At 64.2% G+C, this 24,171-nt stretch overlaps 1 protein-coding gene across 5 annotated transcripts in view; it reads right to left on the bottom strand.

Annotated features, from left to right (window-relative positions):
• Positions 1-996: 996 nt before the first annotated feature.
• The window catches only part of KCNQ2 (potassium voltage-gated channel subfamily Q member 2), a 40,040-nt gene continuing 16,865 nt past the window's right edge, over positions 997-24,171 (bottom strand). The window contains exons 7-17 of one of the 5 annotated variants that reach the window (XM_036244511.1): positions 23,785-23,880; positions 20,194-20,288; positions 19,114-19,143; positions 16,200-16,268; positions 14,814-14,843; positions 11,421-11,474; positions 8,166-8,389; positions 7,243-7,348; positions 6,471-6,602; positions 2,617-2,740; positions 997-1,719 (exon numbers count right to left, since the gene is read on the bottom strand). In XM_036244511.1, the coding sequence (XP_036100404.1) occupies positions 997-1,719; positions 2,617-2,740; positions 6,471-6,602; positions 7,243-7,348; positions 8,166-8,389; positions 11,421-11,474; positions 14,814-14,843; positions 16,200-16,268; positions 19,114-19,143; positions 20,194-20,288; positions 23,785-23,880 (1,683 nt within the window). Of the gene's footprint in view, positions 1,720-2,616; positions 2,741-5,226; positions 5,335-6,470; positions 6,603-7,242; positions 7,349-8,165; positions 8,390-11,420; positions 11,475-14,813; positions 14,844-16,199; positions 16,269-19,113; positions 19,144-20,193; positions 20,289-23,784; positions 23,881-24,171 lie in introns of all 5 variants that reach the window. The other 4 variants (XM_036244510.1, XM_036244512.1, XM_036244514.1 and 1 more) reach the window with 4 other exon arrangements.

Here is a 24,171-nt window from a genome sequence, read left to right as displayed (position 1 = left end):
AGTGTCCCTGACACAAGACTCCAAGAGGCCACAGCCAAGGGACCAGTCAGTAGAGGGGAGCGGGTGGGGTTGGTTTCAGGGGTTCGGGAGAGACAACCCACAGGACAGAGCTGCCTTTGTCTCAACTCTCCGGGACTTTGAAAGCTTTTGCCAGTGTTTACGCCTTCGTCCAGCCCTGGGTCCTGCTGGGGCACCAGTGGAAGACGGGCAAAGGACCCCACGAAGGACGAGGGAAGAATCAGCTCACCACACCCACTCCGTCAGGGACCCTCCTGGTGCCAGCCCAGCCCAAGGCGCTGCTGCCACCCACCCAGCACCACCCCTCACACGCAGGTCTCTGTAAGGTGCTGACTGGTGCCCGGCCAGGGCAGAGCAGAGAGGATAAGGGGGTACCCACTCCCAGATCTCCGAGAGCCGGGAGAGCCCCCGAGGACCCCTCTCAGAAACCTCTGGAGCAGGCACCCCCACAGGACTGAGCCTGGGAGGCCTGAGGTCACCATGCTCTGTGTGGTCCCGAGGCCTCCCCCTCATCTCTGGCCAGGGCCCTGGACGCAGGGCGGCTCCCACCAGAGGACACCGGGACACAGCGGGGAGGGACGATGCTGACCGGCAGCTCTCTGGATGGGCACTGGGAGGCCAGGGGCACCGTCCCAGCCATGCCCACAGACAGATCCTCACAGGGACAGGCCTGCCCTTGCTGGGCACCCTCACCCCGCTCCCTGACCCTGCGCCTCCAGCCTGCCACCAGGGGCCTGTCCTTCACCCTCACCCGCCGGCTCCCACGGGGACCAGCGGTCTACAGAGTGGGCACAGCTGCCCGGCCGCCCCTTGTTGGAAAAGGACTTACGTCAACCTTCACCACAGAGACCGAGGAGCCCCCGCCCCCGCCTGCCGCTGTGTCCTGCAGGGGCACCCACCGCGCTGCTCCAAGAAAAGGCCCGAGGGTCCCTCCTCAGAACCTCCAGGCCGAGAGTCCAGGAGAGGCCGGCAGGGGCCTCACTTCCGGGGCCCGGCCCAGCCCACGTCGCCGAAGGGGCCCTCGCCCGTGGCCGAGCGGGGCGGCGGCCCGCACGGGGTGCAGAGGTCCGAGTCCGTGTCCGACTCGCCCTCCGCGATGTAGGGTCTGACTTTGGCGCAGGGCGCCACGGCGGCGTAGCAGCTGTTGAGAGCGTCCAGGTTCTCCTTGGACTGGGAGATGCTGAAGCCGCTGAAGGAACGCTCCAGCTCCTCGTGGTCCACCGACGGGATGGAGATGGACGTGTCGCTGTCCCGCAGCGCGCCCTCGTGCGGCCGGCCGGCCGCCGCCGCGTCCTCGTGCCGCAGGAACTCCGTGCTGGCCCGGTGGCCCCCGCTGTAGGCCGACAGCGAGCGCTCGTGGGCGGGCGGCGGCGGGATGCGCACCAGTGGGCCGTGGTCCCCCACGGGCGAGGCTCCGTGGCCCTGGCGCGGGTGGCCCTGCTGCTGCCACGAGGTGGAGGGTGGGCACTGGGTGGGGGGTGCAGAGAAATTCTTGTGGCCCACGGAGCTGGTGGAGCGGACGAGCTTCACGATGCAGCCGCTGCGGTCCCCGTGCTCGCGGCTGTCCTCGGGGCTGTGGTACGGGGGCGCCGGCTCCGGCTCCTTGGCCCCGAAGTAGGCCTCCGTCTCCGAGGGCGGGATCCCCATGCGCTGTGTGTAGATGCTGACCAGGAAGTCCAGCTTCTTCTCCATGGACAGAACCTGCAAAAGGGGATGCTGTGCAGGCTGCTCCCTGAGGCGGAAACCTGGGGAGGGGACCTGGCTGCTCCCTGCAGAGGTTGGGGTACCCTGGCTGCTCCCTGCAGAGGTTGGGGTACTCTGGATGCTCCCTGCAGAGGTTGGGGTACTCTGGATGCTCCCTGCAGAGGTTGGGGTACTCTGGCTGCTCCCTGCAGAGGTTGGGGTACTCTGGCTGCTCCCTGCAGAGGTTGGGGTACTCTGGCTGCTCCCTGCAGAGGTTGGGGTACCCTGGCTGCTCCCTGCAGAGGTTGGGGTACCCTGGCTGCTCCCTGCAGAGGTTGGGGTACTCTGGATGCTCCCTGCAGAGGTTGGGGTACCCTGGCTGCTCCCTGCAGAGGGGCAGAGGCCATGGGAGGCAGACTCCCCAGCAGCTCAGCCTCTGGCCCCACCGATCACTGTGTGTGGCCTCAGATGCTGGCCCTGGACCCTCCTGCTAACCTGGCTGCCCTGCTGCCCACCGCGGCCCTCAGACCTGTCCCCACAGAAGGACGACGGCCCCGCCCCCCTCGGCTGCCAGAGGCAGAGCCCAGTGGTCCTTGGGTGCGGACTCCGGGGGCTCACTCCCCCGGCGGGCACTGGGGACGAGGCCTCGGTGTGACAGGGCCACCCACAGGCCCAGTACGCGGCGTTTCTGTGTCCCCCACTCGGGGGAGGGGGTGTGAATGGTCTCCTGGCCCTGAGGGTCTGTGGCCACAGAAGAAAAAGTGTCCCAGATCAGGGACAGGCTCAGGGGTTGTGAGGGGTCTGGATGCAGCACCCCGAGCTATGATGGGCCCAGAAGCTTGAGGACCCCTCCGGCGTGTGCACACCCAGACACCCCCAGGCTAAGGGCAGGGCGGCCCTCCTGGCCTCTCCCACCTGCTTCTCCACCTTGCCCAGCCGGCCCATCATGCTGGGGTCCTCCGGCAGCTCGGCTTCGGCTGGGCCCTTGGTGCGGTCCTTGTCTGTCATGGCCGGGCCCCGCCCCACGATCTGGTCCACTCTGCCGGGAAGAGACCCCCCGCAGCATGAGTTCCAGTGGGAGGGGCAGCCCAGGTTCCAGGCCGCCCCCAGAGCGGGCTGGGGGGCAGCAGGGGCCAGGTGGCATCAGGCCTGGTTCTGGACGCCAGGGCCCGCGCCCTGTCCACCCCTTCCCCGTGGGCCGGCACAGGGGTGAGGAGGCACTCGGAGGTGTCGGGGCCATTCACCCCTCAGCTCTGCCCCTGCGTGTTCTGCCCCCCAGCCCTGCCCCCACCCGAGCTTCCCTCCTTCATAATGTGCCACTGAGCCCTCCGCCCAGCCGGTCTGGTGGGGACAGTTAACCATCTGCAGCGGGAACGAGAGAAGCAGGGAGCAGGGACCGCGGCTGAGGCTCCATGCACCAGGACAGGGAGCAGGACACAGGCCAGCACAGAAACTGCCCACGCACAACCATAGAGGGAACAGACAGCCGCAGCCAACCAGAGAGAGGGGCTTTGTGTGCTTGCATGTGCGTACACGGAGCACATGTGTGCGCATGTACATGTGTGTGCACTGTGTACACCATGCACCTCTACGTGTGCACGCGCATGCTTTGTGTGCACTGTTTCTACGTATGCATGTGTGCGTTGTGTACACTGTTCACATGTGTGCATTGTGTATGCGTATGTGTGCATGTTTGTGCCTGTGTATGTGTGTGCTTGGTGTATGTGCACGTGTGCAGAACGCAGCTGAGCTTCTCTCAGACGAGACCTTCAGTCGTGATGCCAACAAGAGGAGAAAGCAGTGTCCTTCAGGGAGGAGCTTCTGTTTGACCAGCGAGTATCTCCTGACCCCATGCTGAGCAGGAAGGGCTCAGAGGGGCCGCAGAAGCTCAAGTGTGGGCCCTCACTCAGAGTCAAGGGCCTGGCTGTCTGCAAGCGACGGGGTGGCCGCTGCGAAGCCACTGGGCAGACAGCTCTGGAGCCGGGGAGCAGCCGCGCACACAGTGGCCCAGCCACACAGCCTCTGCCTTGCCTCTGGTCTGGAGCCCAAAGCCCGCTTCTCAGGTGTGGAGTGCAGGGCCCTCATGAGCTGGGGCCACACCTGGGCTTCCTTCCTCACCACAGGGTCCCCTGTCTGCCTCTGATGGGGGACTTGGGGTGATTTTTCTTTGTTCCAGGAAGCAGAAGAGGGGTTCAGGCTTGCATCAGCCACGGTGCAGCCCCTCATGCTCCGCTGGGCTCCATGCACACATGCACCCAAGGGCCGGCGGGGGTATGGGGGCGGCGGGGGACCTCGGCTCCAAGCAGACACCAGTGGAAAATAAACAGGGAGAAGGGGTTCTTGGTGTTCCCCGTATCCATACAGTCCAGGCACAGGGGCTCGGCACCTTCAACCTTGCCACATGACGGCCGCCGGCCTGGCTAGTCCCCATGGGAGCCTTGGCCAAGGGCTCAGCCTGCTGCTGGGGGCGGGGTGCTGAGAGAAGGTCCCCTGAGGACCCTGAGCTGCCCTTCCCATGGGCCTTGGGCTGGGGGGTTGGGCTTAACTCTGTGCGCCGAGTGTCCCCCTAACCCCGTCTCTGTGTGACTGTGAGGCTTCTGGCTGCAGTTGTCCGGGAGGCCGGCGGAGCTCCAAGGGAGCAGCAGGGCCTCCCCGCTCATGAGTCTGAAGCCCAGCTCCGCCCCTGCAGCAGCCCCAGGTGCTGCTTCCTCGGGGCTGGGGGACACGGCAGTCTGGGGCTGCCTGGGGTCAGCCTCTCCCCCGAGAAAGCCGGGCTGAGATTCCTGACACGCTGACCTTGGCGTCTGCACCCCTGGGCCCCTCTGCTCCTGAGCTGTCCTCACCCTCACCTCCCTGCTGCAGAAACTCCGTCCTCCTGGGACCAACCCGACCTGCCGGAGGGGGATGCACGGTCCCGGGGAGGCTCCGAAGTCTGAACTTCTCACCAAAGAACCTGCGTGTGTGAACCCACCTCAGTGCGCCCTCACCACCATGTCCTCATCAGTCACACCAGCCGTGCTGCTGGCGGCTAGAAATAGGACACCAGGGGCCCGTGCCTCCCTGGGCACCTGACTCCTATTTATCCACAAGCGCTAAAGGCAAGAGAAGCCTAGGACGGGCTCAGAGCCTCGTAGGGCCCAGGTCAACCCTGCGAGTGGGCAGGTGCTGGGGTGTGTCTGGCTTGAGGGCTGGGCGGCAAGGACAGCATGGGCCCTGGGTCCCTGAAGTCCCTCCCTGACCTCTGGATGCTCCTGACCTCGCAGTGCTGGCCTCTCCTCTGCCCCGGGAGCCCCCACCCCGAGGAGACGCAGGGTGTCCTCGGAAGGCCTCCCCAGGACCCTGCCCAGGGGAGCAGCCCCTGACAGCACACCGCCCGCAGAGCAGCGCCTCCCCCTGGCCTGGCTTCGTCAGTGCAGGGAAAGGCCCCTCCATCCCGTGGAAGCGCCGTGCGGGTCAGCCGTCATGTGGCCTGGAGCGAGGGGCTGGCCATTCCACAGACACAGGCAGGAGGGGCGGCATCCTGACCTAGGTGAGTACTGGGGTGACTCTCTCGGAGGGGCCGTGGGTCCTTTGGTGGGGTACTTCTTGTGCCGGGGAGTTGAAGGGGGTGGGGGGCCCACAATCATATCTATCCTGGCAAGTAAACAAGAAAAGAGACACCAGCGGACGCTTCGTGAAGCACCACGAGGGGTCAGCTGGGGACGTGCAGAGACGGAGGAACCACCCGGCCTGAAGCGATAGACACTCTGACAACTGTCCACGCGCAGTAACACAGTGGACGCCACGCTCGCTCGTCCTTCCCGAGGTCGAGCGGGCACCGCACGGCACGGCTGCATCACGGCCGTGCCCCGCCGCCTGGTGAGCGTGCACGTGTACAGGGCAAAGGGCAGCGGGCCCAGCCCAGAGGCGGCAGCTTGGACAACACTCAGGACTGCTGGCCAGGGACAGATGCCCGGCTCCTTGGGGAGAGCTTAGCTCTCCAGACAGGAAGGGAAGGAGATAGAGTTTCGGACAGAGGGCCTGGTGAGCACCACCGCTGCGGTGAGGTGTGCGAGGCGGGCCCAGCAGGCAGACTGTTCTCTCACACGCACACACACACACACGTCTGTTTATGTACACATGGTCACACGCACGCTCACACACGCCTGCTTACAAACATAGGCAGACTCACACACTCATATGTACACTCACAGCCTGCTTATGCACACATGGGCACGCTTGCAGTGGAGTGCACACTCACACATGTTGCTCACATGCACCCTTGCACATGTATGCACATTCACACGCCTGCTGTGTTTGTACACACTTGCATGTGTTTGCTCTCACACACTCACACATTCCCCAATGTGCACAATTGCACACATTTGCTCACACACAAACATGCACACACATGCATGCACCTATATACATGCACACAGAGACCTATACCATGTGCACTCACATGTGATGCATGCACACACATGTGTGTGATTACACTCACATACACAAACATGCTTGCCCATCATCGCGAGGGCAGGAGGGAAGAGAAGGGAGAGAAAACAGAGATGTTGAACACAAACACGACAAAGTCCATGTGGGGCCGAGAGGAAGGGCCCAGGGGTGGCAGCAAGCGGCTGGCCACCATGCCCCTCACAGCCCTGGGCACCGCTCCACCTCTGGGGGAGGGGGGCGTGCAATCCCCCACCCTGGTACCATCTCCCCAGTTTGTGGCGTGTTGGCCTTGGCCAGGAGGACCGGCCTCCACGCCTGGGGCCGGGGGCCGCCCTTGCCTGGACTGCAGGTTTTTGATGCGGGACAGCATGTCCAGGTGGCCGGCCGAGTACTGCTCGATCACGTCCATGACGTCGTAGGGCCGCAAGCTCTCCTTGAACTTCCGCTTGGACACCAGGAACCTCATGACACTGAGGGGGATGGGCAGGGGCCATGAGCCCCAGGAGAGACCACCACAGGCCCCCCTCCAAGAAGGGCCAGCCACAGCGTCCACCTGCCTGGGGCCCTCCCAGCACCTCTGAGAATGTGTCCCTGTCGTCGGGGCCACCCTCCCGCCACGCACGCAGCTGCTCCTAGGCCCAGCTGGGACCCCTGTGGGGGCAGCTCCTGGCTGTCCACTGGCAGCTTCGGGCGACAGGCGGGCACACGGCACACTGTGGTGCAGTGGTTCTCAACCTGTGGGTCGCGACCCCTTTGCGGGTTGAATGATCCTGTCACAGGGGTTGCCTAAGGCCGTCGGAAAACACCTATTTCCGATGACGATTCGTAACAGTAGCAAAATTACAGTTACAAAGTAGCAACGAAAATAATCGTGTGGCTGGGGGTCACCAGGACATGAGGAGCTGTGTTAAAGGGTCGGCATCGGGGAGGTCGAGAACCACTGCTGTGGTGTGAGCCACGGGAGCTGGGACCGAAGGGGTCAGCCACAGGGGTCCCCCCGAGCACGTGCCCTCACACAGCCCCCCAAAGCCCTGCATCCCAGGGACAGAGTGACCTCCCCCTTTAGGGGCCCTGGGGGGTGCTCTCGCCCCAGACACCGGGGTCACTCACCATACGGCCCGGATGCTGACTTTGAGGCCCGGGGTCAGGTCCTCCGTCACAAACTCGCAGGTACAGCTCTTGTCATCCACGGGGTCCTCGCCGGGAAGACTGGCTTCTGGGTGAAAGGGACACAGCCCACGAGGGGCGGAGGGCCAGTCCTTGGGTGCCGTGGCCCACACTCGTCCGAGAACCCCTGCACAACCCCGGGCACCGAGTGCCCACCTGCTCTAGAGTCCACTCTGTTTTTCCCAAACGCGGTGGGGGCCGTGGCCTGCGGGGGTGACCTGAGGGTCGGAGGGGCATCCCTGCGAGTGGATGGATGGAGGGCCAGAGTGGGGTGTGTCCACTCCGCGTGAAGGGGATGTCACGCTGACCTCTGCCCTGGGAGGAGCCCAGGAGACACTCCGTGAGCAAAGCCGGACACTGCAGCTCGGATGCCAGGTGGCCCAGCTCTGGGTCTAGGGCAGATCCCGGAGGAAGGCGGGCCAGTGACTGCTCACGGGGGCCCTTCTGGGGACACAGTGAACGTGCCCAACATCCCTGAACTGTTCATTTCATTTATTTATTGTTATCCTCACCCGAGGATATTTTTCCATTTGTCTTCAGATAGAGTGGAGGGAGGGGGGCAGAGAGAGGGAGAGAGAGAACAACATCGATGTGAGAGAGACGCATCAACTGGTTGCCTCCCAGGATCGGGGACAAACTGCAACCAGGTACGTGCCCTTGACCGGAATTGAACCCACGACTCTGTGGGCCGACACTCTAACCACTGACCCAAACCAGCCAGGGCCTGGACCGCTCCTCTGAAAATGGCTAGTTTCATGTTCCGTGAATGTCACCTCAATGACAGAAGGAACGGATGAGGTGGGCGCTGCCCTCGGGGAGCGAGGCCTGGACGCGGCTGGACCGCAGGAGGGGCGGACCGGACCCACCTTCCGAGTTCTGCCGAGACGCGGTGCCCTTGACCCGGAAGGCCTGCCGTGCGCGGCTGCGGTCCCCAAAGCTCCAGCTCTTGGGCACCTTGCTGGGACTGTCCTCCAGGCTCTGGTCGGCGCTGGGTGACCGCCGGACCGGCTGGGCCTGCGGGGACCCTTTCCCCTTGGCGGCCACACCTCGGGGGCTGGAGAAGACACGGTCTTTCAAACTGACCTTCTGACTGCTCCCAGGACAGGTGGACAGACACACACAGAAAGACAGCGGAAGAAGTCACTCTGGACAGAACGCTCAGGCCCGTCACCTGCTCTTAGCCGACGCTGTCCCACAGGGACGGGAGAGCCGCAGACCCAGCCCCAGAGAAACGCCCGCCAAGGGCAGCTGCCGTGGCCGGAGCCCGCGGGAAGTCACGTGGTGAGGCCCTGGACAGTCAGCTCCACCAGGGACTCCCGGGCTGGCTCATGTCCACCACCTAAAGGGGTCCTGTCTGTCCTGTCCAGCCAAGCCTCCCTCTCCAAGGTGACACCCACAATGGGCAGGTCCCCAAATGCCCAGCAGTGGCAGCTACTCTCTGGGCACAGCTATGGGCCCCCAGCCACTCAGCAGGCTTCTCATCTGCCCTCCACACCCTGTCACTGCCCCAGGGCCAGAAGGGGTCAGGTCTGCAGCCCCAGGGAGCAGGGTGAGGGCAGGAGAAGGAGCAGCATCGTGGGGGTGGACCTGTCCACCTGCCCTCCGCCCGGAGGCTGCGAGGTTCCACGTGCCCCTAGGATCCAGTGGGAACGGTGGTCCGGCTCCCAGAGGATGGAGTGGGTGGGCCTGCTCTGCCGACCACCTGGGCTGTCCTGCGCCCTGGCCTGAGGCGCAGGGAGGGGCGACCCTAGCTGGCCAGGGGTCCTCGGGCCTCCCTGTCCACACGTCTCTTGGTAACCGTGGAGATGGGTCTACCACCAGGTTTCCCCTGTTCTCACACCCCACGGGCAGCAGCCAGGAGACGGTGGGTCACTGCGGTCAGGGTGCGGTGTCAGACCAGGGGGCCTGGTGGTCACTCACTTCCTCCCACTGGACAGGGCCCCTCACATGCCTGAGAGGGCAGCAAGGTTCTGAGGACCGTGAACCGGCTCAGGCTCTGAGCGGGGCCCCTCACTGCCCCAGGAGCTTGCGACAGGCCTGCCTGGGGCCCTCTGGAAGCCACCGCTGACCCTGCTGACCCTCCGCATCGCCAGCCCCACCGTGGCTGCCTGGGGTCAGCCACCTCCATTGGCCTGACCAGAGAGCACAGCCTGGACACCCATTTGGCGGCGCAGAGATGACCGACCACGGACAGGAGGTGGCCTTCCACCCGGTCCACCAAGCCTGGACACGCGGCCCGAGCTGGCATCCTTCCCTGCCCCCAGGCTCCTAGCCTGTCTGTGCTAGCTCAGGGGTCTCTGCAGGATGGGGAGAGAAGCCCCTTGGGCAGGTGGCTCCAAGGCGTGGAGCCCACGGGGAGCAGCCCCCTGTGTCCTGTGAGCACAGGGCTGGGCGTCAGCTTGCTCAGGACACTGGTCCCAAGCTTGTCACCACTGAACCCAGGGTGAGGCCTCAATGGGCATTGTGGGGGCCTCTGTACAAATGACCTCTTCTGTGTCCCTGTCCCAGTGAAGACCAGCTGATCCAGGGAGACCGTGAGAGGTGGTTCTGCCCAGCCAGGAGCCTGGCTCCCGGAGGACAGAGCCCCAGGGAGGATCCTTCCCTGGCCCGGCTCGGCCCCGCGTCCCCCCTGCTCAGACCAGGGAAGGTGCCCTGCTGAAGGGCACCGCAGGGCGGACACCTAGACCCCCACCATCCTCGAAGCTCAGTACCCCAGGCACGCACCCCCGCCCTAGCCTCCGGCACCTGCCTCCAGACACCCCAACGCTGGTGGTTCAGGACAAAAACCGACAAAATCTGACACCTGGGAGGGGCCCTGGCCAGATGGCCCTCATGTGATGGGCAGTTTGGTGTTTACATGGGGCTGCGGGCACATTCAGGAAGGTCTGGGGGAGAAAGCCGCGGTCCAGTGCCCCTGTCACCCCAAGGGAGAAATTCCAAATATGTGGGGTTGGCTTCAAACCGGGATGGGGAGTGGGAGGGCCCAGCTGAGCTCGGCCGCACCCAGGTCCCACAGTGGGCCAGCTCAGCGGGGTGCAGCCGGCATCCAGAGAGAGCTGCCCAGTCACGGCTGGACGCGGATGCCCAGGGAAGGCGGGCGGACGCAGGGACATCCCTGAGACATGCACAGCAAGACCGGCCTCGGCCTGGGATCCTGGCCCTTCTCCTTCCCAAGCAGCCTGCCCACAGCCCCTGACCCGAGGGCAGCCTGTGGCCACAGCACCACGGACACAGCTCCGGGCAAGCAGGACAGCCCCGGCCAGCCCAGGTCTCCCCTCCTGGGGCTACAAGTCACCCCACAAGCCCTAGTCGGTGAACACACAGGTAGCACGGACAGGCAGGGGTGCCCTGAGCCCCGGTGGAGGGTTCGAAACATGCACGGATGCAGAGGTGCTGCATGCACCCGGCCTGGCCCTGCGCACGGCCCTCCTGACGCCGGCGCCGGACACCGGCCACATGCACGAGACAAGTGGGCGCTGCCCACACCTCGCAGGGCTGCTCCGTCAGGGTGGGAGGCGGGCAGGAGGGAGGGGGGAAGGGCACACTCCCAGAAAGCAGAAAGACAGACTCCCCCGCCCCCCACCAGCTGCCGTGGACAGAGGGGCGGAACGGTGCCGTCAGGTGCCCAGTGCCGAGGTGGGCCCTTCGCCACCGGCCGGTTTCCAGTCTCCCTAAACCAGGCCTGTCTGGGGGGGGGCGTGGACTTAGAGCTTTCGGGTGAGTCTGGTGCGTCGGGACCACAGGGAGCCGGCACGCCCGGGACGGAGCTGCCCAAGCCGGCAGCCGGCGGAGGTACGGGGGCGTCCTCAGTGCCCAGTAGAGGTGCTAGATTGAAGCTTGGAGAAAGGCTTCCAGGGCATCAGGACCCTGGGGGGCCGGCGCCTCTCTGGGTTCAAGCCACCGGCCGGCCCCCTTCTGCCTGAAGCAGGGCTGCTTGGGCTGGTGGAGAGTGTTGGGATGAGGGCGGCTAGCAGGGCCGGAGGGCCATGGGCCCAGCTGCCCATCGGAATTGGGGGCTGGGGGCCGGGCGGCCTCCCCGGCTCATCTAGAACCTCTAATAAGCAGAGTCTGGAGCGAGAGAGCCGTGCAGCAGGGTCGCCCGAGCCACGCGTCCGCGGTACCTAGAGTGTCCCGGGCAGCATCCACACAGGCCCCCTCGGCACGGCCGGCCTTTACTGGAAATGAGGAGAGCACAGTTAGTCCCCGGGCCCGGCCGGCCAGCGGGCACAGGGTGCCGGCAAGCTGAGGCCCACGACCGCCCGGGGTCCCTCGGGCTCAGGGTCCGCCAGCCACAGAGCCTGCGTCTGAGCAGAGACCACACATAAAGTCTTCTGCCTGGAAGAGAAACAGTCCCCTATTTTTGGAGGAAAAAAAGTCCCCGTTTTTCCCTCCAAAAATACCTTTTCCTTCCTGGGTCAGAGCTCGGGGCCACGTCTTTCGAAAGCTGTATTATTTTTTGCTGTATTCATGCGAACAAAAAAATAATACACGGGCTAAGACTTCGCGCGGGGCTTGTTCCGGACGGACAGGGTTCGGGGAGCACACGTTTCGAGGTGAAAACGTGCCGTTTGGTTCGCAACCAGTCGGTGAGGTTCGGCCGAGCCCAGCCGCTGCCTGGTCAGAGGGGCCTCGGTTTACCCAGGAGGCAGTGGCCCCTCTGCCTGGAGGGAAGCTCAGGAGAAGGGGGTCAGGGGCCAAAGCCAGTTCATCTCAGTCCCTGTAACATCTGCCTCTGTGAGCAGAGGGGACCTGGGGGGCGGGGGGTCCACAGGAACCACTGACGGTCGGCTCCCCCAGGACCTCCTGACTCTGGGCTTCTCTCTGCACCGGAACACGAACATGTTTACGCAGAAATGAAAGCAACACACGAGAACTGCGAGGAACCCTTGGTTTTCCTGGGGCCTCCCCTCCCTTCCACTTGGAAAGGGTTGCTCCCGAGACTGCAGTCCTCAAACTGTGCCCCTGAGGAACCCAGACGCGCACGGTGGTCTCGGCTCTGGGGAGGAGGGCTCAGTGTCCACACTCATGGAGACATTGGTGGCACCTGCTGGTGTCCAGATGGCTCTCTCCACTCCCGTACAAAGGACACACCCAGCTACCTCTGGTGAGCCAGCAAGTCCAGGTCCTCAGGGCCCCCCAAGGGGGACCCTGTGTGCCCCACGAGCTTCCTCCTATGGGAACGGCCCTACCATGTGGATCAAGAACAGGACTTGCTGGATGGCTTGATCCCGGCGGGAGAAAGCTGGGGTCCAGCTGTCCCGGCCAGTGCTCCCCCATGAAGCTCTCCCTGTGACTCAGTATCCCCAGGACCCAGACCCTTCAAATTTGAGGCAAATGTTCTGTCCTGGGGCACCCCCCTGTCAGCTACAGGTCCATCAGAGCCTGCAGATAGCTAAAGATGGGGGCCCCTCAGGCAGCTCCCCCGGGGTCCCCCCACCTTCAGATTTCCCCTGGGACCGAGGATGGAGGGGTGAGCCCAGCTGTGACCAGTCCCCCGACCAGCTTTGCTCAGTTGCCTGACCCGGAAGCATGTCCCGGGCCCCTGCCGCGGTGCGCACGGTTCTGGGCTGTCTGTGGGTCACGTGGCTGCTGAGCCCGTGAGACAGGAGCCGCTTGCTAACTGCAGTTCATGTCGTGAAAACGTCGTCGGCCACGCGTGACCAGTGAGTGGCTCCGGTGTGGAGCAGCGGGCTCACACCTGACGGAGCCGAGGAAGGTGGGCTGCTGGAGCCCCTGAGCACGGGGTTTGAGGGTTCCCCACTCTCGCCCGTTCCCTCTGGGCTCCAGGCCAACCCTGGCGTGTTCCTGCCCCGTAAGCCAACCCGAGCCCAGGAGCCCAGGCCCCCAGGCCCCCGACGGGGAGGAGCCATCACAGACACTCAGACTGGACAGACACTCCTGTGACGAGGGGGACCCACGTGGACAAGGGGCAAAGCGGCTGGGGCAGGGGTCTCCTCCAGGGACAGGGTTGGGTGGGGGGCAGTCAGAAATGGGAAGGGGCAGAGAGTGGGTCAGGGATACGCCCAGAGCGGCACAGCCCCAAACCCTGGCTGCCCTGGCCCCCGGCTCCGACCCCAGTGCAGACAGCCGTGGTCTGATGCCCACCGTGAGCCAGGCCCCAGGGGGTCTCAGCGGCTTCTGAAGGTCCCTGTGTCCACCCTGCCCTCCGGCACTTGAAGGCCCAGGATCGCCTGGTGGGCAGCCCACGGAAACCACCGCCTCGGGCACAAGCGGCAGGACGGTTTCTCACACACTCACGGCGGCTGCCCGGGCGGGGCGGGCGCACCCTCTGCCCCTGGCGCACAGGTGTGCCTCCCAGGAGAGGCAGGCCCGGTTCCCAGGAGGAGGCGGGGCTGCAGGCAGGCGGGGACACAGGACACACGGGGGAGACAAAGGGCGGAGTGCGGGAAGCAGGGGGCAGAGCACAGAGCGGGGGCCCCGTGTGTCCTCACCTGGAGTCCTGCTTTCGGGGTCAGCACCTCATCCCCAAAGACAGGGCGCGTGAAAGGGTTCAAGGAGGGCAGTGACATGTTATAGGCACTTGGGGTGGGGTTTCCAGATTGGGGGCGGGAGGGCGGGAGGGGAGAGAGAGAGAGAGAGAGCCTGAGACCAGCATTGCCGGGGGTGGGTGAAGCCGGGGCCAGGAGCACGGGAGCTGCCTCGGGCCGCAGGGGCCGACGACAGGGGACGAGGGTGGGCGCCCAGCAGGCGCAGTCCGACCCCCACCCTCCCCAGGCTAAGCCGACTCCCGTCTGGTGTCCGTTTCCTCAGCCTCCGTGAGGGGTCCCCTCACCACCAGCACTGGGCTCTGGCGGGGCGAAGACACAGCCCCATCTTTTCAATTCTGGGCGCCAGCCATCGCTCCCTCCTGGGGGCCTGGGGGACAGGGTGCCTTCCTCCGACGGCTCAGCTGGATTGGGCCCCCACCCAACCAGCCAGCTGAGTGCCTTGGGGGGCTGGCCTCCCTCCGCACTGTGTGGGCGGGGTGCTGTGGGACCCCGGAGCTCAGAGCTCCGCATGGGACACCCAGGCAGCCTGCAGTTCATCAGATGTGAAGTGGGACACGACCTGGACTTTTTACCAGGAGGGCGGTGGGCACCCCCCATTCTGCCTGCAGCTGAGGTCACCCACAGAGTCCCTTTTCGGGGTCTCCAACCTGCCGGCTGCAAATAGGATGGTGGGACCTGCTGGGACCCTCCCCCCGAAAGACAGGAGACCCTGTGCTTACAAGGAACTTCCTACACCCCCCAGAAACCTCTGACAAACCAGGATCCGCCCCGCAGCAATGAAGACCCCTTCTCAGAGCGGCCCCCCTCCACCGCCTGACCCTGACCCTGACCCTGAGCCCCAGCCACCGACCTGCTGGCCTCCCTCACAGACTCCCCGCCTCAGGGCCAGGCAGGGAATACAGAACGGATCCAGGGGTCCAGCCACAGCCCCCCAGGGCTCCCACGGGGCCCAAGGCAGCCTTCACCTCCCTGACCACACAGACACGGGAGGTCGCGGGCACTGACCTGGGGGACGGCTCCGGCTGCGGCTCCTTCCTTCAAACAGAAGCAACAAGATTGTCAGCCGACAGGGGGGCACACCCCACCCAGGGCCCCGTGGGCCTCCCTTGGCACCCACCACATCTCCGCCTTGCCCCGCCCACACCCACAGCCCACCACCCCTGCACCCCTGAGGACGCAGGTCCTGGAGGAAAGAGGGAACCTGGCGGGTGGAGGGGCTCAGTTCCCTCCTGGAGACCCCAGCTCCACGCCTGCTTCTGCCAGGAGCCTGGTGGGCCCACTCCCGCCCCGCACGGACCCTCTCCCCGAAGCGCTTAACCCCAGTGGGTCCCAGCACACTGTCCTTTGCAAAACGGACAGCCGCCAGCGCCATCCTCCGAGGCTGGCTTCTCTGCCCAGCAGCCCCCCCCCCCCGGGTCCGCCTCTCCCTCCGGCAGGGTCCCAGCTGCAGCAGGAGGAACAGCAGCCTCCACACCCTGCTGGAACCCGAGGCTGAACGTCCCAGCTGTCCGAGCAGGTCCGGGCGGGCCCCCGGCCCTGCAGCCAGCTCAGCCCGTGTGTCCTGCACGGACAGCAGGGCTGAGTCCCGACCTCCCTGGGCTCCTTCACATCGCGTCCCAGCAACACGCTGGGAACAGTTGCCTTTCATGTCCCCGGGCCCACAGCCTGGGCCTCTCGGTTCTGCTCTGAGCTCTCCCAAATCGGCCCTCCACCCGTCACCCTCCGAAGGGTCCGGCTCCCGTCTCAGCAGCTCTGCTTCCTGCCCGGGACCTGTATGGGCTCCCCGTCCCTGTGATGAAGGACCATGCACTGGGGGCTTAAGCCACAGGAATCTCCCCTCTCCGGTTCTGGAGGCCGGGGGTCCAGGCCTGGAGGCCAAGCCCCGCCCTGAAGCTGCAGGGAGTGGTCTGTCCTGCCTCCTCGGCTCCTGGTGGACCCAACTGTCCCTGGGCCACCGCGGCCCGTCTGTACCTCCATACACGCCCTCTGCACTGTCCTCTGCACTGTCTCTCACAAGGACGCTCGTGCGTGGATTAGGCCATGCTGACCCGGAGTGACCGCACGCTGACAGCCTTCACTAACCATGTCTACAGGGCTTTGTCCAAATAAAGTCATGCTCACGGGCTCCAGGGCACAGACGCATCTCTGAGGGGCAGGGCCCTGACCCCTGGAGCCACACTGCCCCACCCAGAGCTCTTGGCACGGGCCCCCGGGCCACCCTCCTCTCCGCTCCGCACCCCACTCCTGTGCTGAGCACTGGAAGACGTCCCCAGGGCCCATGACCAGCCTACACCAGCACGTGCTGTCCCCATGGGCAGCAGAACCCCTCAGGAGGACGTGCCCCGCCCCGCCCCGCCCCTGCCGGCGCTGCCGCCGGGACCCTCTGCCCACCTGAACGTGAGTCCGGATTTGCTCTTGAGGTTCCGCAGCAGCTCCAGCTGGTTGAGGGGGGGGATCAGTCTGCGGGGAGGAGAGGCCAGTGAGGTCCCGCCCACGTGAGCCTGGGGACGCCTCACCCCGGCTCTCACCAGCGTCCACTTCACACACAGGAGCCCAGGGGACACGGGGTGTGGCTGTCACCGGCAGAAATCAGAGAGGTCCGTGGGAGGGGCCCCTGGGCACCGTCTGCGTTTTCTGGCCACACCTGTCCGGGGTCCCGGCCTGGGAATGGCCAGTGGGCACCGTGGAGGGACGGGTGGCCTAGGGCATGGTCCCTGGAGGTCCAGCCCGGACCGCGTGGAGCAGGTCAAGCAGGGCACCAGGGCACAGGCAGGGGGCAGCAACGGAGCTGGGCTCCCAGACCCGTCTGCAGGGCCCGGCAAGTTCCGGCTCATGGAGAAGCCGCTCGGACGGACGGAGAGTCCCTGGGGCCCCGGCCAGTGGCCTGGCTCTGCTCTAAGCCCCCTCCCCAGACCCAGGCACACCCATGGGACAGCCTCACGCCCGGCCCCCGCCTGCTGGCCACCGGGCAGGTCCGGGCAAAACCTCCAGAAAGGCCAAGAGTAGAACCTTCACACCAGGGCCTAAGATCTGAGGACCGAGATGGTTCTGGGGAGGCCCCAGGCCCCCCCCTCCACCCACAGGGCCGGGCAGGGCCTTGTGTGGGACTCTCGTCCCCTCCCAGCCGCGGGGGATACCCGCACCCCTCTCGGCCCTTCACCACCCCCTGCCCTCATGCTTCCACCGTGATTTAAGGAGGAGACACCCCTAAATGTGGCCACAGGCCTTGGCCTCCCCCTCCTGACCCAGTCCCCACTTAGTGTGACATCCACTCAGCTCTCAGCCTCTGAACCCCAATCCCCGAAAACCAGGCTCCCAGGCCCCAGCCCTCTCCTCAGCCTCTGACCTTCTTCGCTCTGGGCCCCGACCGCCCGGGGCCTGCGGACCCTCCAGCCACGGCCCTCCCGGCCTGCTCCCCCCCCCCACGGGTCGCCCTGCGCCTCCGAGTCAGCAGGCCCTCGGCCCCCAGGCCAAGCTGGAGCCACCCCAGTGGGATGGGTTCCTGCCATTCTCGTGCCCAAGCCCTCAGGAGCTCCCCAGGGCCCCCGAAATAGAAGGGTTTCGGACTGCGGTGCGCACGACCTGATGGCAGGCCTTGCTGTCGCTGGTTTTGCTCCGGCCTCCACACGCCTGTCCGGTCGCACCGCTCCCGCCCCCAGGGCCGGCCAGTCCCTGCCCCTCTGCAGCCCACACGGCCAGGCCAGGGCGGTGAGCCCCGGACACGCTGTGAGCCCTCCCCCAGGCTGCCCCCTGTCCTCAGGTCAAGACGAAGCAGGAGGCCTGGGCCGCCAGGTCCCTCAGGCTGTGGGCGCAGCAGAGCCCCCAGGACTGGACACAGGAGCAGAGCTGGCCCCCCCAACCACCCCCCAGGGGCCTGAGCAGAGACCCCGGACAGCGCCACACACGCAGGTCCAAGGTTAGGGGACGCAGACGAGACGTCATGCCCGGGACACACAGCAGCAGGGTGGAGACGGGAGCGGGCAGGGCTGAGGGGGGGCTGTGCAGGAACATGAGGGGCAAGGCCACACACAGCGGTCGCCCCGGGGGGTTGGCCGTGGAGGGCGAGGGTGAGTGTTGACAGGAGTGGGGGACACGTCAGGGGGCACCCCCAGGAGAGAGCAGTGCCTGGTCTGGGGTCGGCAGCTTGAGGACAATTCCAGTCACCCAGGTCCACTGGCGGGGGTGGGGGCTCCTCTACGGAGCCTGAGGGATCTGGGCTGGAGAGGGTGAACCCGGAAACCTCCTGGGTCTAGGAGCCTGTTGGGGCCTGAAGCAGGGTCTCCCCAACTGCTGGGCGGCCTGGACCCCAGGAGCCCCAGGCCTCCCCCTGTTCCCACCACCACCTTCTCCTCCACATGAGGCCCCCTGGTCAGGGGTGGGGATGCCCGGGGGGCTCGGGGCCCACCCACCGTGGAGCCTGGCCCCACGCTGCCCAACACTGCACCCTCCCCCTGCTGGGGCTGGCCAGGGGGGGGGGTGACGAGGCTCCGCAGAAGGGCTGACCTCTGGGGGTCCGAAGAGAGCCTCTGCCCCGGGCCCCAGCTCTGCCCACACGGGGAGAGCGGGCCCCCCTCTTGCCGGGCGTGCAGACGCCCCGCACGGTCCCCACTCGCTTCGCGGGAAAGGAGGAGTACTGGGCGGGGTAAAACTTCCTGCAGCAGCTCAGCACCCCCATCTGGACGGGGACCCCGTCTCTCCCCTCAGCAGGAGACAGCCCCCACGCAGGCACAGTGGTCCAGTCGACAGGGACAGACCGCCGGCCGCCTTCCCCAGGGCCGTCTCCCTGCCGCTGCAGCGGGAAGCCCAGGCGTCAAGTCCACGGGGAGCCCGTGCGGGCCCACGGAGAGCTGCCGGTCCCCGTGCCAGCTGCAGGCAGAGTGGCGCTGCCTGCCGGGAGCGGGGCCCGCGGGGCGTCCTGAGCGGGGACGTGGACGCCCCCAGCTCCAGCGCCTCGTGCTGGGCACACATGGGTTCGTGGGGTGGGGGTGGAGGCACCAGGGAGGGACCCAGCCACTGAGACAAGGCAGGAAGCAGGACAAGGGACAGACAACTGGACAGAGGACCCAGCACAACAAAGCTGCGGGGGGGGGGGGCGGGGGGAGAGCTGAGAGAGGGACCCGGGGAGGCAGGGAAATGCACTCCAGGCAGGGCACAGGGCACAGGGCACAGGGCAGCGCCGGCTACCCGGCGACTCCACAGGCTGGGGCAGGGGTGCGGCCACTGGCTCTGCACACGGGTGGCCCCGTGACAGTCCCACACAGAGGACAGACCACACCACACGCTTTCTGTCCCATGCATCTCCTACCTGGAGGCCCCGTAGGTTTGAGCTTGAGAACTTTCAAGTGTTTCCCACAGGCAGGGAAAGAGCGGGGGTTTAAAAGATGGGGTGAGGAGAAGAAGATGGGGAACAGAGTGGAGGAGAGTGGGAGAAAGAACAGAACAGAGAGAATTAGCACGCGGGCCGGCCCGCCTCGGCCGGGGGCTGGGGCGCAGTTCGCAGAGCTGCATCATGGCAGAGGGTCCGAGGGACTCGGGGGCTCTTCCCAGGTGGCAGGTCCCCTCTGAGGCTGACGGCCGGAGGGACAGCCTCTGGCCTGCAGGCCATCCCTGAATCCAGGACCCTCAGGAGACCCTGCCCAGCCCCTTGGTGAGGGTTCCAGGGGTGGAAACCCCTGGGGTGGGCAAGGGCCATCCTCGGGCTGGGAGGCCCGAGGGCTCAGCTTCACCTCGAAGGGCAGAGGCAGGGCGGTGCCCACCCAACCAAGGGCATGAGGCCCGAACAGACACTGGGCAGCCCCAGCCCGTCACCTTAGACCTTCTAAGCCAGAGCCTGGCACAGACAAATCCTGGGGTCGGCCTCTCTCATCCGGGCTGCCAGCTGCTCTTGCCCGGAAAGCCCTCTGCCTGCTGACCACGCACCCTCACCGCACCAGCACCTCGGCCAACCACCTCCAGACAGGCTTCTGGCCCCTTCTCGTCAGAGGGCACCCGCAACCCCAGAGTGGTCTGGGGTCACCCTCCTTTCCCTGAGCAGAGACCCTGGTCCTCTAAAGCATGGAGCCACCCAAGTCACTGTGCCCGGGGCGTGTGCCAAGCTGGGGCGGGGGAGGGGCCTCTCCGAGGCACCCGCGCACCTCGCACCCAGTGAGGAGGTTCGGGGGGGGGGGCATGAGGTGAAAATAACAGTCGCGAGCTATGAAACAAAGCAAAATCAACTGCGAAAGAAACCACACACAGAACTCCGTTTTGAAAAGTACATACATTTTAAAGGAAAGAAAGGAAAGAAAAAGAAACAAAAATCAATGGAAATAATGAACAACAAAAAAAGGCGTTTCGGGACGGACAGGAAGTGAGGGCCGCCGAGGCGCGGTGGCGGTGGCGGTACCTGTACATGGGCACGGTGACGGTGCGCTCGTAGTACTGCCACGTGGAGTGCAGGTCCGTGCGGGACAGGTTGGTGGCGTAGAACCTCCAGGCGGACTGCAGGGAGACGGGGCGGGTCAGCAGCGAGCGCAGGGCCGGCACAGGGACCCTACGGGCCCTCCCACCTCTCGAGAGCAGCCGGGCGCCTGTCCCCACCCCACAGGCCACCCTGGGTGGACTGGCCCGCATGACCCCAACCAGTGGTCTCTCCTTGGTCTGACCTGACAACTTGGCCTCACGGTCACCTCTGGCTTCCCCAGTCCTGAGGGGACATACGTGGCCTGTGGGACCTCAGGAGCTGGGAGACGGGGGACACAGGCCTCCTTCCTCCCAGTGTGGTGGCCCACAGACCATGGGGGAGTCACACTGAGCTCAACGCAGGGCCCGGGCCTGCCAGGTAGACCGTCTTCGACCTGGCCTGGGCCTCCATCCCCGACCTTCGTGTGTGTGGTGGAATACACACAATTCCCGTGTTAACCATTCGGAAGGGGCCCCCCCCGGCGGCATTTAGCACATCACTGTGGAACCCTCACCACCGTCGGTTCCACATCCCCATCACCTCGGAATGAAATGCCCCCACCCCTTCAGCCGTCACCCCCACCTTCCCCCAAGCCCTGGCAACCCCCGGTCCACACGGTCCCCCGGGTTTCCTGCCAGTGGAATCTGGCTTCCTTCCCGTAGCGTTTGCATGGCCCAGCCATGTGCCTCCTGCTGTGCCGGCTGAACAATACTGACGGGTGAGCCCACGTCCTGTCTGCCCGTCATCCACCGAGGGACACCTGGTCGCTTACACCTCCTGGCGGCAAACACTGGGTGAACGTTTCGGCTACACGCCTGTTTTCAATTCTTTGGGAGTCTACTTAAAAGTGGGCCTGCTGGGTCGTCGACAGGATGGTGTTTAATTTCTTCAGGAGCCCCGAGCTTGCCTAGGGCGGCTACACCACCCCGCAGCCGGAGGGCTCCATTTCTCCGCGTCCGCCAGCACGTCCGTTGTCCTGACCCGGTGGCCGTGATGTGACGTCTCACTGTGGCTGTGGCTTCATGTCCCTGGTGACCGACACTGCCGAGCATCTCTTCCCACGCTTGCAGGCCACCCGCCCGTCTTTGGAGAGATGCCTGTGGAAGTCCTTGACTCGTCTCCTGCTTGGCTTGAGCTGTGAGTCCTTGACGTATTCCGATGCTTATCAGACGTCTGGTGTGCAGACACCTTCTCCCATGGTGTGGGTGTCCCCTCAGCCTGTAGTGTCCTTTGATGCACCCACGTTGGTAATTTTGATAAAATTCTATTTATCTGGGTGTGTTGTTGTTGTTGTTGCTTGTGCTTTCGGTGTCATTTCTAAGAAACCAAGGTCATGGAGCCTTACACCCCTGTTCCCTCCTGAGATTGTATAGTTTCAGCTCTGATATTTATTTTCTTCATGGTCCCCCTGGGGACTGTGACTGGCATCGTAAACTTGTAACAATCTAGTTCGAATCGATACCAAGTTAGCTCAAGAGGATTCGAAACTCTGCTCCAATGTAGCCCTTCTTTTGTTGTTACTGTTACAGATGATATCTTTATGCACGGTGTGCCCAGGGAGGTAGATTTGTGGTTACTGCTTTATGCATTTGTCTTTTAAATCCTATAAAGAAAAGAATGAGTTACAAACCAAAAATGTAACCACTGCTCACGTGGCCTGAGTTACCGCCCCGTGACTTTTCATTCCAGTCTGAAGGACGCCCTCTACGCTTCTCCGGACCGCAGGCCGACGCGCTAACCGCTGAGCCAAACTGGCCAGGGCACCTCTACGCTTCTTGTAGCCAGTCTACCGGTGATAACTCCCTCGACTTTCATTTACAGGGAGTTGGCTTCGTTCCTCCTTCGTTTCTGAAGGATAGTGTTGCCAGAATTGTTAATTCTTGCTTTACAGTACTTTTCATTTTTAAAAAATATGTTTCTATTTATTTTTAGAGAGAGGGAGAGAGAGAGAGAAACATGGATGTGAGAGAGAACATCAACTGGCTGCCTCCTACTGGGGATCGAGCTCACAACCCGGGCGTGTGCACTGACCGGGAGTCGAACCAGGACCTCTCAGTCCACTGAGCCACACCGGCCAGGCAACAGTATTTTGCTTTCAGGACTTTAAATGTCATCCCATGGCCTGTGGCTTCCATCGTTTCAGAAGAGAAATCAGCCGTTGGTCTTACTGAGGCTCCCTGTCCCCAAAGCACCCTTTTCTTGCTGCCGCCAAGATGCTGTGTCTCAGGGTTCCAGCAGTTTGATCACAATGTGTCTTGCGAGTCTCTGTTTTCCCTGCTTGGAGTTCACTGAACTTCTCAGGTGTGTAGATTCATGTCTTTCATCCAGTTTGGAAAGTGTTCGACCTTATTTCTTCTAATAGCCCTTTTGCCCCTTTCTTCCTCTCTCTTCTCCTTCTGCCTCATCGTAATTTTTTTTTTGTCGTTGTTGTTGGCAACTGGATGTTTTGAATGTTGTGATGGGGAACCTCCGGGAGTCAAATTCTGCCCCCTCCCCGGGGTTTGTTGCTGCTGCTTGCTGTTGATTGTGGTTGTGTGTTCACTGACTTTTGTATACTATTTCCTACACGCTGTATTCTTTGTTGTGTGTGGTCACTCAAGTCTCTGCTTCATTAGCATAGTGGTCAGCTAGTGATTTGATAGGGTTTTCTTACACCCACAGAACCGAAGAGCAAAGACAGTGTTTGCAATGGGCTCTGTGCTGGGCACACCTTCAACATCAGTGAGGCCACTCACGACTCTTCGTTAGCCCACACTTCCTGCCTGCACGAAGCCCAGAGGTCAGCCTGAGGGGAAGAGTCTTCTCCAGGAACCTCTGACCCTGCATCCAGCCCTGGACAGGTGTGTGGCCTTCTATTCCCCTCAGTATCTGAGGGTCTCTCCAGAGTTCTGACTTCCCCATGTGTCTCCCTCCCAAACCTGTTCCTTCCAGGTGTTCCCAGGTGTTCCGTCCACCGCTGCTCCCGTCTGCCCTCCCTGGCCCCAGGGGCTGCAGCTGGCACATCTGCCTCTGCACTGGACCACCTGGAATGCTGCTCCGGCCCTGCGAGTTTCCGGGTAAGTAAAACAAAGGCAAACTCTCAGGATAGCTCAGGAGACACTGCTGGACAAGGAGTGGTGGCTGTGTCCCTGACGGTGGGGCCGGCTGCGTGAACCGGGGCATCACACACACGGGGCTCAAGCACCTACTGGCTACCTGAGGGGAGGTCTCTGAGTCCCAACCCCCCATGTGCAGGATAGGTGAGACTGTGCCCCTGCCTGCCAGGGCACCGTGAAGAGCAACTCGCTGGCCCGGGGCCCGGGGCCCACACAGGACGACCGCCCACCAGCATCATCACCGCCGGTGCTGCCGTACGGCCTTGGGCGTCTAAACTGGTTCTCAGCACACACATTACACTCCCCACGCCCAACACGTTCTGGCAGACGGACACCGGCCTGTCCACACACAGGGACAACTCCAAGCAAGGCTTTGCTCCTGGACGTGACGGGACCAGGTCAGGGGGTCCACGGTCCGGGGTGCGGCCACCGGACTCACCTGGATCAGGCCTGCAGCAGGGTTCCGCCTCTTTTCAAAGTGCTTCTGCCGATGCTGCTCCTGAACTTTCAGGGCGAAGCCAGACCCCAAAATGCCCTGCAAGACGTCAGAGTTCGTCAGATCCCCACCCCCGCCCCACATAGCCTCGTGAGCTCTACCTCCCACCTCCGCGGTCCCTAATCAGTTCGACACCGGGTGGGGGAGAACATCTGGATTTGGGGTAAGGGACACGTCGGTACGGCAGTGCCCACATTGGACATGTCTGGGCCCAAAGGGCGATCGTCCTTCCCTGATCTGTCCACACGTAGCGAGTGCAGGCCAAGCTCTGGCTGAGGGGCCACCTGTCTCCACGGCTGCCTGCCACTCTCCAGCTGGCCCCCTGTCCAG

Source organism: Molossus molossus, unplaced genomic scaffold, assembly GCF_014108415.1.
Source record: "Molossus molossus isolate mMolMol1 unplaced genomic scaffold, mMolMol1.p scaffold_m16_p_6, whole genome shotgun sequence".
Lineage (NCBI taxonomy): Eukaryota > Metazoa > Chordata > Mammalia > Chiroptera > Molossidae > Molossus > Molossus molossus.
The sequence above is the reverse complement of the archived record's forward strand: the minus strand, read 5'-3'. Positions and strand labels throughout refer to the sequence as shown.